The following is a 17,065-nucleotide window of genomic DNA, read 5'->3' as shown; positions in this document are numbered from 1 at the left end:
GTAAGAGCACAAAATATCCTGTGATATTCTTGCCCCAAATGCATAACCTCAATTTAATTGTGAAAAACATCAAACTCAAATTAAAGAACATCCTATAAAATAACTCAATAGCCCTCTTCAAATTATGAAGATCGTAAAAGACAGGACTGAGGAAATGTCACAAGTAGAAGGAGACTAAGGAGATGTAACAACTAAGTGTGACGTGGAATTCTAGAACAGAAAAATGACATTAGTGGAAAAACTGGTGGAATTCACACAGGACCTATGGCTTAGTTAACGGTAGCGTACCCCTGTTAACTGCCTTGTTTTGATGACCGTACTATGCTTATTTAATATGTTAACACTGGGGTAGGCTGAATGAAATGTATATGGAAACTCTGTACTGTCTTTGCAACCTTTCTCTAAGTCTGAAATTATTTCAGAATAAAACTTGTTTAAAGAAGCAAATGTAAATACTACATAAAAGAAAATAATTCCAACAATGTTATCTAAGGAATTAAGTCTAATACAATTCAATATTTAATATTTTGAAAATACTATCTGTCAAAGTGAGATGATAATTGAAAAATAATCCCTTAGCCACCCCTAACTGCTTCCTTTGACTCGATTCAAATGGCAGCCCTCCCGTCCCAGCTCCCGTCTGCGTTCTCTGTAGGGCCATCTACAGGGCACGCTTCTAACAGCTTGACCACAGAATCCCAGCACAACGCCAATGCCAATTACAGCGAAGTAAGCAAAAAACACACATTTCCCTAAAACACAACATCAAACGGGCCTGCCATGTCCATCCATAAAGCCTTAGTTAAGGATTCCTGTTCAACAGCCTGTTTCAGGGTCTGTTCTGGAAATTTTCAGAAATAACTGGCAAGATTACCGACTAAGATTACTTAACAAGGCAAGACAATGGAGATATGCCTTCTAGATCCTCTGATGATATAGTTCAAAGAAATGGGTCTAATTTAGGACAGATTAAAAATTTAAGACCTTTTAATTAAAAAGATTTCTCAATACTAGAATACATCACTAAAGTTCAACCATGGTGTTTTCATACCTAAATAGCTTCTATATATGATTAAAAAAATTATCTTAGCATGTTAGCCAGATTACTTGTCTTTGATTGAATCCACATAAACGTAAGGAGTTGACGAATGAGGAAAAACCAGCTCCGCCCATGCACCAGATTCAAGATCTGGTTTAATTATTCCCAAGAAAACTATATTCAAACAGACTAAGATTTCCTATAATCCAGGGCCCTATATTAGTTTTTATTTTTTAAAAATCTAAAACACAGCTTTCAGAAATACATTTAATGCTCCATGAGAGTCTGACAGTGATAACAAAGGGATTTTAGGGAAAGCCTAAAATCCATTAGAAAATACTAACAATGATCACATTGCAAAAACTACTTTTTTTTAAACCACTAGGGCCAGCCCCATGGCCTAGTGGTTAAGTTTGGTGTGCTCCACTTCAGTGGAACCTGGGGGCGGACCTACACCACTCATTGGCAGCCATGCTGTGGCAGCAACCCAGATACAAAATAGAGGAAGACTGGCACAGATGTTAGCTCAGGGCAAATCTTCCTCAGGAAAAAAAAAAAATTTACTTCTTAACATATGCCTTCCCTACAGGTAATGTCATTTTATTATTAATTTTTCTTAACTTGGGGTGACTTGTTTTTCCCCAAATTCAATCAATCAACTTAACTCTATTATTTAACAAAAAATACAGACTTACATTATTTGTCCTCCAATGGTTGACTTGCCAGCATCTAAAAGTAACAACATTGTCAACAATATGCAAACCATAAGTGCAAAAAAAAAAAAAACCCCAAACACCAACTGCTATATACACTAACACAACTTAAGGTACCACCAGCATATATTACATCTTACAAAAGCAACTGAAAGGACAGGAATTTAGGGCCTAAGCCCTGGTTAGTTACCCTGTCCCCTGAGAAAATGAAGCTGTGAAGACCCCTTGCAGCTCAATAATGACTTAGAATTACTTTACAGATGAAGAAGAAAATATTTTTGAACAGATTGCTCCCTGACCTACAGCTAAGAGCACAGCAACAGAACGTACATTACCCAAGGGGAGCCTCAGAGGAGGGTGAAAGTAGCCAAAGAGCTGTCAGCTCCATTGAGGGAGGCTGCCTTTCTTTTAACAAATATAGGCGGTTCCTTTAGAAATTTCAAAGGAGTTCCTGCTACCACAAAAGCAGCATGGTGTGTCACCATATTCAGGGGAAGGCAGAGAGAAAGGGAAGGAAAAAAGGACATGCTACTCCATATTCTCTTCTCACCATTTTGGGGATAAGTCAGATGGTCAGAGAGTATCTGAGTAAATTAAACAGGGTTCTGTTTTGGTTTTTTGTGTGTGTTAAACCAGCAACCTGACAGGCAACCAGAAGTTACTCCAAATTATTAATTTCTTACTTCACACCAAATTAACCTAGTAAGGTTAATGCCGTAAAGATAACAAATGCAGTTCATACAAAAAAACAGGCACTTTCCATAGGATATTAACAGATGTCATAATATGCTGAGCCCATCATCAGTGGTCTCGAGACCAATTGTGCATTACATACAAACATACTGAAGCTTATTTTCTTCCAGCTTCCATGCCATGACAAAATTGTTAGTCTAGCCAACCTTCTAGAATAAAGTGTTGGCAATTTTTTGCCAGCTAAAATATCTGAGTTAAAAATCAAGACATTTTAGATTAATTCAGTTCAGTTTCACTAACCCCTCCAAGCAGCTAAATAAGATGTTCTAAGTGTGATGCATGCAGTACCTCTGGTCATTTCTTATCGTTGCTATGGGCGCCACTTACCTACGTGCCCAATGAATACTACATTTACATGTTCTTTTTTAGGTGCGCCTGGCGGTGCAACCACAGATTTAGGTTTTGGCATCTCCTCTTCCTCCTCCATCATTTCTTGGGCACTTTCCTCTGGGTGCCTTCCATCTCCCAAGGAACCACCCCCTGGCTCTGCGTCACTTATTTCTTCTTTGTGCTCCCATGATTCTTCTGGGGACATTTCTGTCTCCCCATTTTCTACTGAAATAAGACATTTCAACTTAGTATTCTGAAAAAGATTTATAATCTATACTTTAAAACACAGATGCTTTCAAACAACAAACAGAACTTTTGCATGTTTAGTTCCATTTCCTAATGTCTGGTGACACCTAAGAAAATCTCCTTCATAACAGAAATGGATAATAGCTTTCAAGCTGGCCTCGCTGCTGACATGAGAGCTCTGACTCCGAGACTACGAGAGATGGCTATTTTAACAAAGCTCCATCTCCATAAGGACCAACAACACGTGGACAGGAGAGCTACATTCCTAACGGCCCAGTTATTCCAACGTCAGGATGCTCTGACAGTGGAAAAAAGGGAAAGTTTAAAATCAGAACACAGGATAAGTGTGAAAGGATTTAGATCTTTTCTTCTTCCTCTGTAGGTACTGTAACTTTGGCATCAACTTTATTAATCACCTTGGGAATATGAAACCCTGAAGAGTAAGAAAGTTACAAAAAGGAAGGAAATTTTTCACCAAGTAAACGGAACAAATACAACTACCTGAAGTGACTTCAGCTTTCCTCCACTCAATTCTTCTACATTTACAGTCACTACATTTACCACGGCAGTGTGAATGCCCTGTCAGTTCTGCTTTCTACGTCCTAATAGCAAAGACCCAACGGCAGTTTTAAATGGAGGCATTACAATAATCATAACACTTACATTCGCACCTTAAATCTTGAGAGTGAAAGCGTTTCATATTACTGTATTAATAGGGTCAGAAATTTTCTTACCAACAGGTTCTGAAAGTTCCATGCTAACAGCTGAATTCGAACCTAGACAAGAAACTGAGATATAATATAAATTTACAAAACAATATCCAGCTTTACACACCACAGACAACTTAATGTTTTCTCAATTAGATATTCAAAGAGACACATCACAGAAATTACCTTCACACAACAATGGCTGTTCCTCTTGAGAAGGGTCCACAGGTGCTGTTTAACAGAAATAAGTTCCATTAAAAATTGAGACCTATATATCCATTTTACTTATCTTTTAAAATACAGTAAAAACAGAAGTTCCATAACATAACAAAAACCTCAATAATTCAGAGCAATGGCAACTAACTCAGGTTTTCAAATTAGAAGTCTCTGTTTGGGCCAGCCCTGGTGGCCTAGTGGTTATGTTCGGCAGCTCCACTTTGGTGGCCTGGGTTCAGTTCCTGGGTGCAGACCCACACAACTCTGTCAGTGGTCATGCTATGGTGGCAGTTCACATACAAAAAAGAAGAAGATTGGCAACGGATGTTAGCTCAGGGCAAATCTTCCTCAGCAAAAAAAGTCTCTGTTTAACCTATTTTAAAAATCTATTGGGGCTGGCCCAGTGGTGCAGTGGTTAAGTTTGCGCACTCCACTTCAGCGGCCCAGGGTTCACAGGTTCAGATCCTGGGCACAGACTTCGCACCACTCGCCAGGTCACACTGTGGTGGCATCCCACATAAAATAGAGGAAGATTGGCAGAGATGTTAGCTCAGGGCCAATCGTCCTCAAAAAAAAACCCCAAACTATCAATTATAGCCAATTTCAAAACATTTTCAGTATTGAAATGTATTCATAAAAGCATGCTTAGTCTCTTAATTTGCTTCATAGATTTTTCCTTCACAGACATTATAAAAGTAATCCACAGCCCAGTGCAGATCAAATTAGGAAGATTTTGCTCAACAAATACAGTCTGTACTTCTCTAGTCTCCCTCGGTAACTCTAGCTGAAGGCTAGGATTAGCCCCTTGTAAGAGTCTCTAATCACACACGTTATCAAGATCCTTGAATAAATTGTATTTGATACCAATAAAATAGAAAGACATTCATATAAAATCCCTGAAATGCACGGAGGCCCTTACAACAGCTCAGCAAAGGTGACTACAGTGAGGCCAGTGCTGTCCTGTACTAGAATTCTAAGGCCAATCAACAACCCACTTTGCACAGTTGTCACACTGCAAATGTACTTATGACATCACTGGAAGAGATGTATGAGAAATATTTACTGATTCCCAAACATGTAAGTTTCTTTCTTATGTCTGATAAACCTAAATGATACTCCAATAGGAAAGTGCCCTTGCTTTAAAGAACCTCCAAGATGCAAAAAGACAAAGAATTTGAAGTCACATGAAATCTGCACACTAAGTAATAAAGAATATTGAGCTAATCACCTGAAAAAACTCATATTTAAAATCACTGCCCAGAAGTATTAACACTTATAATAAGTCAAGAAAAAGTTTTGGACCCAATCTTCAATAACATGAAAAGCTGAAGAAAGTAATTTCCTGTCCCTGAAAGGTAAAGGGCAACCAAGGTTTTTCAGGAGAAGTGACAAGCTGGGTGTCACTCAGGAGGATGATTCTATGGTAGTATCTAGATGACCAGAGAGGGACAGACACTAAAGACAGAAAGACCAGCATTACTCCTCCATTAGGACAACTGAGCAGTACAACTAGAGAGGAAGGTGATGTGCAGAGAACAGAGGCGACACCTGCCAGGCGTTCCTAGGAAGGAAGAATGAAGGTCTAAGATGACCCAACCTATGTGATCGGCAGGATATTAACAGAAACGGGAAAAATCATTTGAACTAGGTTTGGAAGGGAACAGGAGTTGTACTTCAGACGTAAGACAGATTAACTTTTTCTCCTTTTCCTATTTCCAAGAAAAATTTATAGGTAAGGTAAGGAAAAATCATTCAATTTTCAGAGACAGTCAGGCAGTTCTAAGTGAGTCAAGTTCATATGCCACCCTACAGATGGAAGAGGCAGCACACGGCTAGAACTGAGCTAACTCCTGCCTTTAAATCCTGGCTTGTCACAAGTTGTGAGATGCAATTATTTCACCGCAATCACGGAAATGACATGCCATTGCCCATCAGGACTGCTGAGAGGATTAAATGAGAGAATACATTTGTTTAGTGTCAATTAAGTAACTCCTGGCACCCAGCAGATAGTCAACAAATGGATCCCTACCCCACCCCCTAACACGTACTGAGTACCAACTCAGTTCGATCATCTAATGTGTACTGCGTATCTATTATGGGCCAGACAGCGATATGAAGCACTCACAAATCCATACCGTGCTGGAGATGGGGGTGGGGGTGGGGGTGGAGGTGGTGGCCCATTACCCCAACTCCAACTCATTTTGATTGAGCCCTATGTGCTGACTGCTGTCTCATTTAATCCCCCAAACCCTGTGAAAGAGTTGACTGTAATCACTACCATCTAACATTCAGACATATCAGACTCACTGGGCTTTTCCAAGTTATACAGTGCCATCTTGGCCGTCCTCAATGACCCCTGTTGAAAATCCCTCAGTGAAAGTAAGCTGAGTAAGCAATGACATGCGAGTATTTTAAGGCAGGAAAAAGATTGAGACGGCTGGGACGGTGGGCTCTCCCGTCACTTAATAAGATATCCCAAACTGCAACTGAGTTTGTCAAAGCCAAATAGCGCATACACCTGACCACCTAGTTCTCGAACCACCTCTTAGATTTACAAATATACAATACATGCAAAAGGCTGTAAGGCACTTCTCAGGACAGTGACATCAGTCATGAGACCACCTCCAGGCTGCATAAGGCAGCATAATGAAAACCTGTTCAGTTTTATTTTTCAAAAGAGCCTACATTTATGTTTGTCTTAAGTCTGTAAAGCTTACAGATGCAGAGATAGAGTCAAGTACCAAAACCAACTAAGTGCTTAATATACACGTCATGATACTACAGGGCCCAAAAGAAGAAGCTGCCCATCGTTTCCCCATGGTGGAACGAAGCTTTCCGTGCTTTCAGACCACACATCTCATTATAAACCTCATGGCAATGCCAGCAACATTTCTGAACTGATGTTTTGAAATAATGAGCCAGGAAAATCACAGATACAGCAAGATGTTCTTTAATTAAACTTGTCAATATAGTTGTACCTAGTCTTCACAAACGCACATGCAACCCTCTCTCGTTCATTCTACTCTGGTCTTATTCATAATGCTCATCACAGCCACATCTTACTGGCTGCTAAGGAGCCTGGGCCTAGAATTCTCCTAAACCCAAAGCCATTGTTCATGGTTAGCAAATAGACGACTATGAGAGGGCTTGATTTCTCCAGTCCTGCAGAGTTCACATCTGCTAGTGAAAAAGTTAGTAAACCTCCGGAGGAATGCAACTACAGCTTCCTATTTTCCAATGGCCTCTCCATGTTCAGCAACACTCCCTTATCAAGTATTCAAAAAAGGAACAATTCTAATTAAATGAGAAAGCTATCGGAGCGCACCAGGGAATAAAACTGCCATACCCCAAATTAAAAGGACAAACGAATCCTCTAGGTTATGATAAAGGAAGACTGATGAACTGGCTGGGATACTAGGCATATTACCACAAACTGTAAAACAAGAAGTGAAAAGACATTTTACTAGAAGAAAGTTAGGCAACAGCGCTGCCTTTGGTTTAACACAGATGATAATCTGAATCTTAAAGCAGTTAGCTAAAATTTGATCACGGTGAAATAAGAAAGAGACAAAAGGTCACATGTTGTACGATTCCACTTGCATCAAATATTCAGACTGGGTAACTCCACAGAGACAGAAAGCAGACTGGGGCTGCCAGCAGCTAGGAGGACAGGGGAATGGGACGTGACTGCTTAATGGGCGCGGGCTTCCATTTGGGGTGATGAAAATGTTTTGGAACTAGACAGAGGTGGTGATTGCAGAACACTGTGAATGCACTAAATGCCACTGAATCGTTCACCTTAAAATGGTTACTTTTATGTTATATGGATTTCACCTCAATGTTCAAAAAGAATATAAAAATTTTTTAAAAGATTTGATCACGTATCAAAGGCCTTCAACATGGAGACTCCCACTTTGCCAGTTCGTCAGTGCAGCACAAGTCAGTCAAGGCCACACGTGGTAGGCAGTGAAAGCCGCGCTTAATTCAAGCTACATGTTGTAAACACAAATGTCTGGCCAATTTTTGAAAAGTGCTTAATTCATATATTTCATAAAGCAACAATTTAAATTTGTACTGCTTTAGATATAAAACTAATCTTTAATCCTCTTTACATACTAAACAGCAATATTCAAAATAGCCATACTAACTGAAATTTGTTAGTCCTGTTAGCTCAATGCTATGTTCATTAAAGAAAAAATAAAAACTTCAGTGCGGTCACAGAAATCACAAGTGTCTTATGCTGCACAGAAGTGAGAAACAGTGTGACAAAATTCTGTCCAATACAAGCATCTGCACTGGTGGAAACGTTCTGTGTCCATGCTGTGATGTGACAGCCATTAGCCACATGTGGCCACTTGAAAGGTGGCTACTGAAACGGAGGAAATGAATTTTAAATTGCATTTAATTTTAATTAATTTAAATAGCCACATGTGCACAGTTCATGCTCCTCCTAAGGATTCTCCTCCATTGTAGTAAACTTGCCTTACCCGATTTTCCACTTTTTTCCCACTCCCCATCCACCCCACCACCCTGAAGGGCTAATGATCTCTCTTCTGAACTCCTCTAGGCTAAGACTCTAGTATTCAACTGTAAGTACACCCACACATATCTTAGTTCTTGTCCCCTGGGAGATTAAAGACTGCCAGAATGGCTGCTTTTCTCAAATATGGAGACTTTTTTCCTCTACGCCTGTATCTCCCCAGGTTGGCACAGTGCACTATATAGAATAAACGTACGAATGATTTTTACTGAATTAACTTCAGCAGTTTTCTTTTGATTTTCATAGATCACTAGATCCTTGCGGTCTTAACCACTTTACTTTTCTCACTAATCCCTAGGTCTGTCTACACGTTTACTACGTTTTCATTAGGGTTCCATTCAGTAAAAACAACTGGATGCGTGTCAATTTCCAAGAAGGGATCAGAGAAACAATCTGCAAGAGATGTTAAAGTACGGGTGAGTAAAGAACTAAAAATTTGCTAGCACTCAAGTGACCACGTAGTCTCACCGAAATTGCACACTGAAGTAGTTTTCTCTCATAGACAACACTAGAAAATAATAAAGGCAGACACCAGAAAGAAGAGCCTACAGAACACACAGATGTCCGTGGTTTTGCCTTAACTACCTAACAGCCTAAAGGTGAAAGGCACAATGTTGCAGACTGTGGTGATCAGAGCTGTATTTTATATCACCATTGCCTATAACGTAGGAAGAAGCAATTTCAAAATATTACTTTAAATTAGAGCATTGCCTGCTAATGACAGCGTTACCCTGCTACTGAGACAGAACACGGAGATGGTGCCACAGCCCACAAACTCATGGGCCCAGTTTCTGAAAAAATGTCTCAGCCAAAAAGATCTTTTAATATCAAGTCACAAGGAAAGGACTAGCAGAGTTACTATGACTAGCATAAGCTTTGAAATCAGACCTAGATTCTAATCCCCGCTCCTCCATTTATTCAGGCAAGTCACTGCATTACGTTATTCAGCTTCTCTAAGCCTTAATTTTCTTTTCAGTAAAACAGGTCAACAGCATCTATACCTCGAGAGATTGTTGTGAAGATAAGGGCATGTTAAGCGCATGGTAAATGCTCAATAAATTTATTATTACAACAAGCATTTCAAAGCCCCATAATAATTACACAAACTTTTAAGAATAAAATTTATGGCAAACTCCAGGGCCCCTGTCTCAGAGAAGCACACTGGTTGTAGCAATCAGGTCTCGGCGTGCCCTGCTTTCTGTTATTAAGCAGCACGGTGCGGCGGAGAGAGCACTGAACTAGCAGTTGGCAAATTTGGATTCTAGACTCAACTGTGTCATTAAATCTGTGAGTGACCATAGGCATTCACTTAGCATCTCTAGGCTTCAGTTTCTTTATCCGAAAACCAGGAGACTGCATTACTGCTAGGGTCATCTCCAGCCCTAACATTCTAAGAACCTATATACGCCAATACCAACCTGATTAGACTTTCTGTAGATAACTAAAATTCCACTTTATTTTTCAAATAACCCTAAAAAAGATAGTCTTATTTATGATTTATATCCCATCTACTTCAAAAACAAGTTGAGGGGTATTAAAACACATAAACCAGAACCATTTCAGATAGCCCCAAGGAGGTGCAAAGATAGGAGCAAAACACCCCTCTGCGCCCAAAGGCAACCACCCAAAGGAGATGGACAAAGACTGCCTGGTAGTATGGCAACCCACTGGAGTTCCACACAGTCCAGCAGGAATTCTGGTCGACACAACGATGTTCTAAGGCATGCACTTTTTGTTTGTTCCAAGGGAAGTGACATACAATTACCTAGTCGGAATGTGGTTTGGAATTTGGTGTTACTGCTCTTAGGCTAGGCTAGTGAAAGACGCTCAAAAAGTCTTTACTAAGTGTTTCTCTCACCTAGAAAAGCAGAATTATGATGGAGAACTGGTACAACTCGGAGTGCTGCTTTCAACTAGTGACCAAATTCTTGCTTCCCAAAGGTTTGTTTTTTTTTTTTTTAAAGATTGGCACCCTAATATCTACAGCTAACATCTATTACCAATCTTTTCTTCTTCTTCTTCTTCTTCTTCTTCTCCCCAAAGCCCCCCAATACCTAGTTGTATGTTCTAGTTGCAGGTCCTTCTGATTGTGCTATCCAAAGCTTTTTAAGAACTGTGACTAGAATGATGAAATTCTAAATGAACATGCCCAACAGACACGCTAGCCAGACTCACAGTAGCTCACTGCTGTTTGATATGAAAGAGACAAGCAGTGTAAAATGATAACCAATACTCTTCTCTAGCAAATTCCTACCAAACTTAAATAAAATACAGAAATACAAGAAGGGTGAATTTTATCTCAATTAAAAAAACACTTTAGGTAGTCACAAAGGCCACTTTTTAAGAAAATAGGTAGATCTTTAGTTTTATGATTAGGGTGACAAGATTGAAAGGATGTCCACAAGGGCACCTGTGAGCAATTCTCTTCTGGGCTTTGGGAGCCCTCTATACCCTCTGTGCGGCCCTCTTACCATGCCGTACCATGCCGTGTCTTCCCCCGGAGGAAACGGATCCCTTTCTAGGCTCCATGAGGACCACCATTTATTCATCTTGGTGGTGTCGTTTCAAGTGCCTAGCACAGCATCCTGCCTTCTGCAGGCAGGCTAATGTTTGTTCCTTAACTGCTAGACATATATCTGAGCAAAACCAGCGATCCACATCTCAAAAAATTCCATTCTAATACTGCTAACTCACCCCAAAAGGTTATCACATCTTTTTCATTCCTTTCTCTTCAACCAGAAAAACAGTACTACTTTAATACTTTAAGACATTTCCTCCCCAGCAAACAAAAGCAAGCAAAACAAGGCTTAAAATCTGCCCTCTCCAATATTTCCCTCACTTAGCCTGATAAATTTTAACAGCCGTCCTTTCAAGCAGTACCATTCCAGAAAAGGTGAAAAATAAACGAATGTCAAAAGAATGCAAAAAGCTAGGTACTAACTACACTAAATAAAACCTGCTCCAAAGTTTAGTCCCAATCAAAATCTCTAAGTTTCACCAGCTGCTCAACACGGCCCAGCACGAGTCGCTGCTTCCCTTCTCCCTACAGTGTCCCGCATGAGCCACTCAAGCAAGTAAAATCATGAAACAAGAGCCCAATCTAATAATCGGTAAGAAATGATTAGAAAGAAATCAGAGAAGAAAGACCCAGGTAGGAAGTTAGGTAGGGAAAGAAGTACCACTCCAGGAACAGAACCTTTCCCTGACCTCCTCTCCCTGCTCTCTTCCCTGTACTGACCCACCGAAGCCTGAACATCCTTCACATTAGAATTGTTACTGCAGGCACTTCAGTCTTAAAGGAAAAGAAACACAAATCTCAAGCCCAGAAACCTACCTATCGTCTACCTAAACTTATCTATCTGTCAACAGGTATCACTTACTGTAATAATAGTGTGTGAGCCCTTCTGGGCAAAACCACCATGACGTTAATTCTGGATCTTCTCGCCTCTGCGGCCCCGAAGAGGTCACCTTTGAGACTATTCAGTGATTCACATGCATCCACCAAGCGGTGACCGTTGCCTAACTTTGTGAATATACTTAAAACCACCAACCTGTACACTTAAGAAAACCCCCTCCCCACAACAAGGCATTCAGCAAAAGCTAAACACTACAAAACAGAACATTCCTCTTTAAAATTCAGGGTCCACAATACAATGTGCTCCTTTTTGGAGACAACTCCTCCTGAGGGCCTACTGAGGCCTGCTGCTTTTACCCTATACTCACATTCTTTACCGGCCGAGTTTTGAGGTACTGGGGCTGGCTGGTGGAAAGGACACTGCACCATTACTTTAGAAGCTCCAGCAGTTCTAAAAGTCAAGTGCGATGGTCTGAACGTTTGTGTCCCCCCAAATTCCTATGTTGAATCTTAATGCCCAATGTGAGGGTACTGGGGGGGCCTTTAGGAGGCGGAGCCCTCCTGAATGGGATTACTGCCTTTATAAAGGGGCCCCAGAGAGCTCCCCTTGCCCCATGTGAGGACACGAGAAGTCAGCAGCCTGCCATCCCGAACAGGGAAGAGGGCCCTCACCTGACCAGGCTGGCACCCTCATCTCACACTTCCAGCCTCCAGAACTGTGAGCAATAAACTTCTGTTGTTTATAAGCCACTCAGTCTGTAGTATTTTGCTATAGGAGACCAAAAGGACTAAGACACCAAGTCACCCTGATTAACATCACTAAACCTGTTTCTCATCTAGTAATAAAAAAGACTGAACTAGGTGCAAGTTTGCACTTAAAATAAGAACATCTTATGGCAGAAAATGTTTGTTCTAGTACATATAACCCTTGTCTTCTACATTTCATTCATTTCAGGACCTCTACCTTAAAGAGCATCACTTAGCCAATTTACTTGGATCCTAGAGAACTGCACTTAAATGAATTACACTTAATTACACTTAAATGGGTTCTACTTAATCATTTCTTTGGAAACCTACATTGAATTGCCAAAGAGATCCAAGGTCAACACTGAATCCTGAGTTGTGACTTGGGTGGCTGGACACAGGCACAACCAGCAGCCTCCCAGTGAAGGTGAGTGCCACCCTGTGCAAAAGCATCCTCCTCTACTGGGTGTTCAAGGCACCCCTGAAAGTATTTCCCCCCAAAAAAGAAAGGAAGGAGAAGAAAACAAACTAGTGTGTTTTCAGAAGAAATGACAGACGTTCATCCTAGACAGACCCATTTTAAAAGTCATTCATTCTAGCGCTCTCTCTCTAGGCTCCTTCAAGAGCTCTGCTGGTATCTAATTTAAAAACACCCATCACAAATTTCAGATGGCTTAACGAAAGAAAACGCACTGGCCCTTCTGTCCATTTCCTTGCTCTAAAAAAAAAGGTGCAAACTTCATGGTTCCTCCTTTGTAAATTTCAATGCAAGCCTCTTTCTAATTCTCCCCTGCTTCTCCCAAGCGCAGTTCTCTGCTCTGACGGCGCTATTTTATGGACCTGAATGGGCTGGAACATGCAAATCCAACAGTCCCACATAACTCTGGATCTCAATTTAGAAAATCCATTCTTTTCCAAATAGACATCCTACAGGGGATAATTTTTTTTTTAACATTAGCTGGCATTTTGTAGAAGCAGCTGGTAAAGTCAGAAACCCCAAAATAGGTTTCCAATAAAAAAGAAAAAGTTGACCATAATGTAGGGACTTTTTTTTTACTGACAAGCACTTCCCTACACATTTTTACATCTCCAACTTCTAGTAGAGGCACAGAGAAAAGGACTAAGAGTAAAAGTGCAGAACGGCAAGTAGCAGGAAGAGAGAGGACAGCCCTCCCGCATAAGAGGTGACAATGAGCACCATTCCAGACCACCGCTCTCGGATGGCTGTCCCCTGATGACTGTTTGGCTGATGGCTACCTGGGCTGGAAATGGAGTGTGAGATCTAGCCAGAGCGGTACTGGTGGGTCAGAGTAAGGAAGGGGCCCCAAAAAGAAAACGGCTGGGTAAGAGGAATCTGTGGGATAAGATATGGGGAAACAGGCACTTTTAGGAGCTGGTAAGTGAACTAGTTTAGGAAGTCAAAATGGCTGGATCAAAACAAAGAAAGAAAAGCCAAGCTACCTTGTTCAAAGGGAAAACGTCAACTGCCCACACAAGTAAAAGAAATACCGGTCAATAAAACCACCAAACCCAAACCGTGTGCCCACATACTTCGCAAACTATTTCTCCAAACTCTTTTTGCCTCTATAGAGAAAACTGTAGCAAAAGTTTCTGAAGAAATCAAACTCTTAGGGCACACTCACGATGTCCACTTATCTAAGAAATACAACACAGAGCTTAAAAGAGAAATCAACAATCTGCTCTCCCTTATAAACTGCTGGGAACGTCTATGATCCACTCCAGCAATACCCTGGTGAAATAATAAGGAGCCTCAGCCTTTTCTTTTCTTTTTCTCTTTAAGCTAATACTGACAGCTCCTAAAATAAGCCTGTTTATATGGGGAGAATACTTTACTTGGATCCTAGAGAACAAATGAGTGAACAAAAACGTTCACTCATTTGGCATTCCTACAAAATCAGCACCTGAAAGCACGCTATGACTTAAGCAGTCCCTAAATACAGGAAGATTTTTAAAGACCGAACTTGAAACCACAGAAAGCCTGTCTACTAGCTCTGGTCAGAATGACACGTGACAACTATTAGGTTATAACAAATGCCCAAGTGTCTGAACAGACTAATGACTGACACACGAACGCAGAAAAAGAGCGAGTTATGCCAAGCAACCTGAATAAGGTAAACAATTTTAACGCCATAAAAATTTTAAACGTGTCACTAAGGAGGAAAGACCAAGTCCCACTTAAGAAAGAGGACACACGAATCAATGTCGTTTCCTACACACGTTCATATTAAGTGAGAAGCTCTAACTTTGTGACACTTTGGGAACTTTACAATATGCTAAGGGTGAAAAAGATCTTTGTATTGATAGCCAACAGTTTCTGCCCGATCACAAGACTGCAATGCATCTCGGGATTCCTTCAGGACGGTTCGGGGCCATTGATGTCTAAAACGTAATTACAGCTTCAGTATCAGGATTGCAGCGAGAGCTGCTCTCCGGTCTAGGCCGCAGGTGAAGGGAAACCCGGCCATCCGTCCCCCCCGACTCCTCGCATCTCTCAACGCCCACCCGGCCGGCTCCTGGCTCCAGCTGTCCCCACTTCCAGGCCTCGTGGCGCTGAGCCGCCGCGGCCCCCGCTCCGTCACATACGGTCCCGATTCCAGGGGGCGACTGTGGTCCCCGGGGAAGGGCGGCCCCCAGGTCCCCCCGGGTCGCCAGCCCGCCGCTCCCGCCCCGCCCGGCCCCCAGCACGCCGGCCGCGGCCCGCCCCACCCAGGCCTGCCGGCGCCGCTGTCAGCGGCCCACGTGCCGCCGGGCCCCGGGTCGCGCGGCCCCCGCCCCCACCCCGGCGGGCTCCGCCCCCGCAGCCCCGCCGTCCCCCGCGTCCCGGGGCGTCCCCGACCCCGACCCTTTACCCGGGGGGCCTCCCGCGCCGCTGCCGGCTCCGTGGTTGGTGGCGGCGGCGCCAGCTGGCGGCGGCTGCGCCGGGCCCCGCAGGAAGGACGGCACGAACTCGGCGGCGTGGACGTTGGGCACGAAGGGTTTGGCGTTGACGTTGAGTTGCCGGCTGAAGGCCGCGCTGAGCTGCTCACGCTGGGCCTCGGCCGCCGCCGCCGCCGCCAAGGAGCCGCCGGCGCCGCCGCACGGGCCCGGCCCGGGGGCGTCCAGGTCCGCCTGGTCCCAGCAGTCGGGCGCCGAGTCGCTGCTGCTGCTGCCGCTACTGCTCCCGCCGCCGCCGCCGCCGCCGCCGCCGCCACTGCCGGGATCCATGATCGGGGGGGCCGTGTGTGTGGTGAAGAGAGGGCGGGAAATGGAGGCGGGGGCGACGGGCCGGGGAGGAGCAGGCCGCGCTGACCCGGGGAAGGCGGCGAGGCAGAAGGCCCGGGGGCTCGCGACACAATCCCCGGCGTCGACGCGGCGGCAGCTCCAGTCCCGACTCCGCACTCGCGACGACGACGGCGGCGGCGGCGACTCAACCCTCCTCGTGTGTGCGAGCGGATCTCCTCCCACCCAACCCCAACCACCTCCGACTGCCTCAGCGCCAACCCCACGCCCTGCGTGGATTGACCCCTCGGCGCCACCCGTACCGTCGCCTCGGTAGTTCTCGGTCCTGTCCGTCCCGGCTTCCGGCTATGAAGCGCGGCCGAAGACGGAACTACGAGTCCCGGCAGCTCTCGCGCCACTCCGCTGCGGTTTTCCCGGGGGCCGACGGGAGTCGGAGTTCGGGGGCCGGGAGCAACCGGAAGCGGCTCCTGCTCCCGGCAGGCAGCGCGAGGAGGCGGAGGTCTAGTCGCCGCTCGGCGGCCCCACCTGTCACCGGGTGGGGGCAGGGAGGGGGCAAGCCCTGGCAGGACTGGGCGGCGGGCTGCGGCCCGCGAGTCTCTCAGCGCGTGGGGTGGTCCACTCCGTCCCGTTATGCACAGGATGCGGGAAAACGGAGGACAAAAAGCTCTCCCCTCCTGCGAGTTCCTTCCTTCTCTTTCCACCAGCCTCTCTGCGTTGTGCGCCTCGCAGCCTCCCCATCTCGTTCTCTCTCTCTCTCTCTGCACCTTCCTTCTCCCCGCCCCCAGCCAGATTTTGCCCTACATTTCAAAGCCGACGCGGAGCGTCTTTCATGTTCTGTATTCATTTGGTGGAAGGGAATAAAACCCTGAGACATGACAACTGGAACTGCAGCGTGGCTCGTAAACCGCTCGGGCCCAGGCTCTGCCCCGACAGAGGGGGTTATTAACTGGAAACTTGCAATGACTCACTGTTTGACTAGTCATTTTAGAGCCTTCTCCCAAACTTTTCCATCCCTTCCTCCTCCCTGCCAAGGGCTTTGCAAATTGCACAGAGGATTGCCATATGCTGTGATGTATCCAGCTGTACCCAACTCATAGGCTTGTTTTGCTGCGTCCAGCTTCTTTAGGCACTATTAAATGAAGTGGGGTTTTTTTTGAACGGTCGGATTTGCTCCAGTGTTCC

The 17,065-nt window shown here is 44.1% G+C and overlaps 1 protein-coding gene and 1 long non-coding RNA gene across 7 annotated transcripts in view; one reads left to right on the top strand and one right to left on the bottom strand.

Moving 5' to 3' along the window:
* LOC138917014 (uncharacterized) overlaps positions 1-12,942 on the top strand; it is a 38,772-nt gene extending 25,830 nt beyond the window's left edge. Inside the window, exons 2-4 of the long non-coding RNA XR_011424339.1 lie at positions 8,843-8,960; positions 10,407-10,485; positions 11,914-12,942. This is a non-coding gene — a long non-coding RNA (uncharacterized lncRNA). The remainder of the gene's footprint in view (positions 1-8,842; positions 8,961-10,406; positions 10,486-11,913) is intronic.
* Positions 1-16,323, bottom strand: part of GSPT1 (G1 to S phase transition 1) — a 34,019-nt gene extending 17,696 nt beyond the window's left edge. The window contains exons 1-5 of one of the 6 annotated variants that reach the window (XM_005598909.4): positions 16,186-16,323; positions 3,975-4,019; positions 3,816-3,869; positions 2,833-3,060; positions 1,735-1,768 (exon numbers count right to left, since the gene is read on the bottom strand). In XM_005598909.4, the coding sequence (XP_005598966.1) occupies positions 1,735-1,768; positions 2,833-3,060; positions 3,816-3,837 (284 nt within the window). In that variant the 5' untranslated portion in view covers positions 3,838-3,869; positions 3,975-4,019; positions 16,186-16,323. Of the gene's footprint in view, positions 1-1,734; positions 1,769-2,832; positions 3,061-3,815; positions 3,870-3,974; positions 4,020-15,513; positions 15,922-16,185 lie in introns of those variants that run through there. The other 5 variants (XM_003362737.5, XM_070231005.1, XM_070231006.1 and 2 more) reach the window with 5 other exon arrangements.
* Positions 16,324-17,065: the final 742 nt, after the last annotated feature.

The sequence above is a fragment of the Equus caballus genome, chromosome 13, assembly GCF_041296265.1.
Source record: "Equus caballus isolate H_3958 breed thoroughbred chromosome 13, TB-T2T, whole genome shotgun sequence".
Classification (NCBI taxonomy): Eukaryota; Metazoa; Chordata; class Mammalia; order Perissodactyla; family Equidae; genus Equus; species Equus caballus.
Note: the sequence above shows the minus strand (reverse complement) of the source record. Positions and strands in the feature narration are given on the sequence as shown.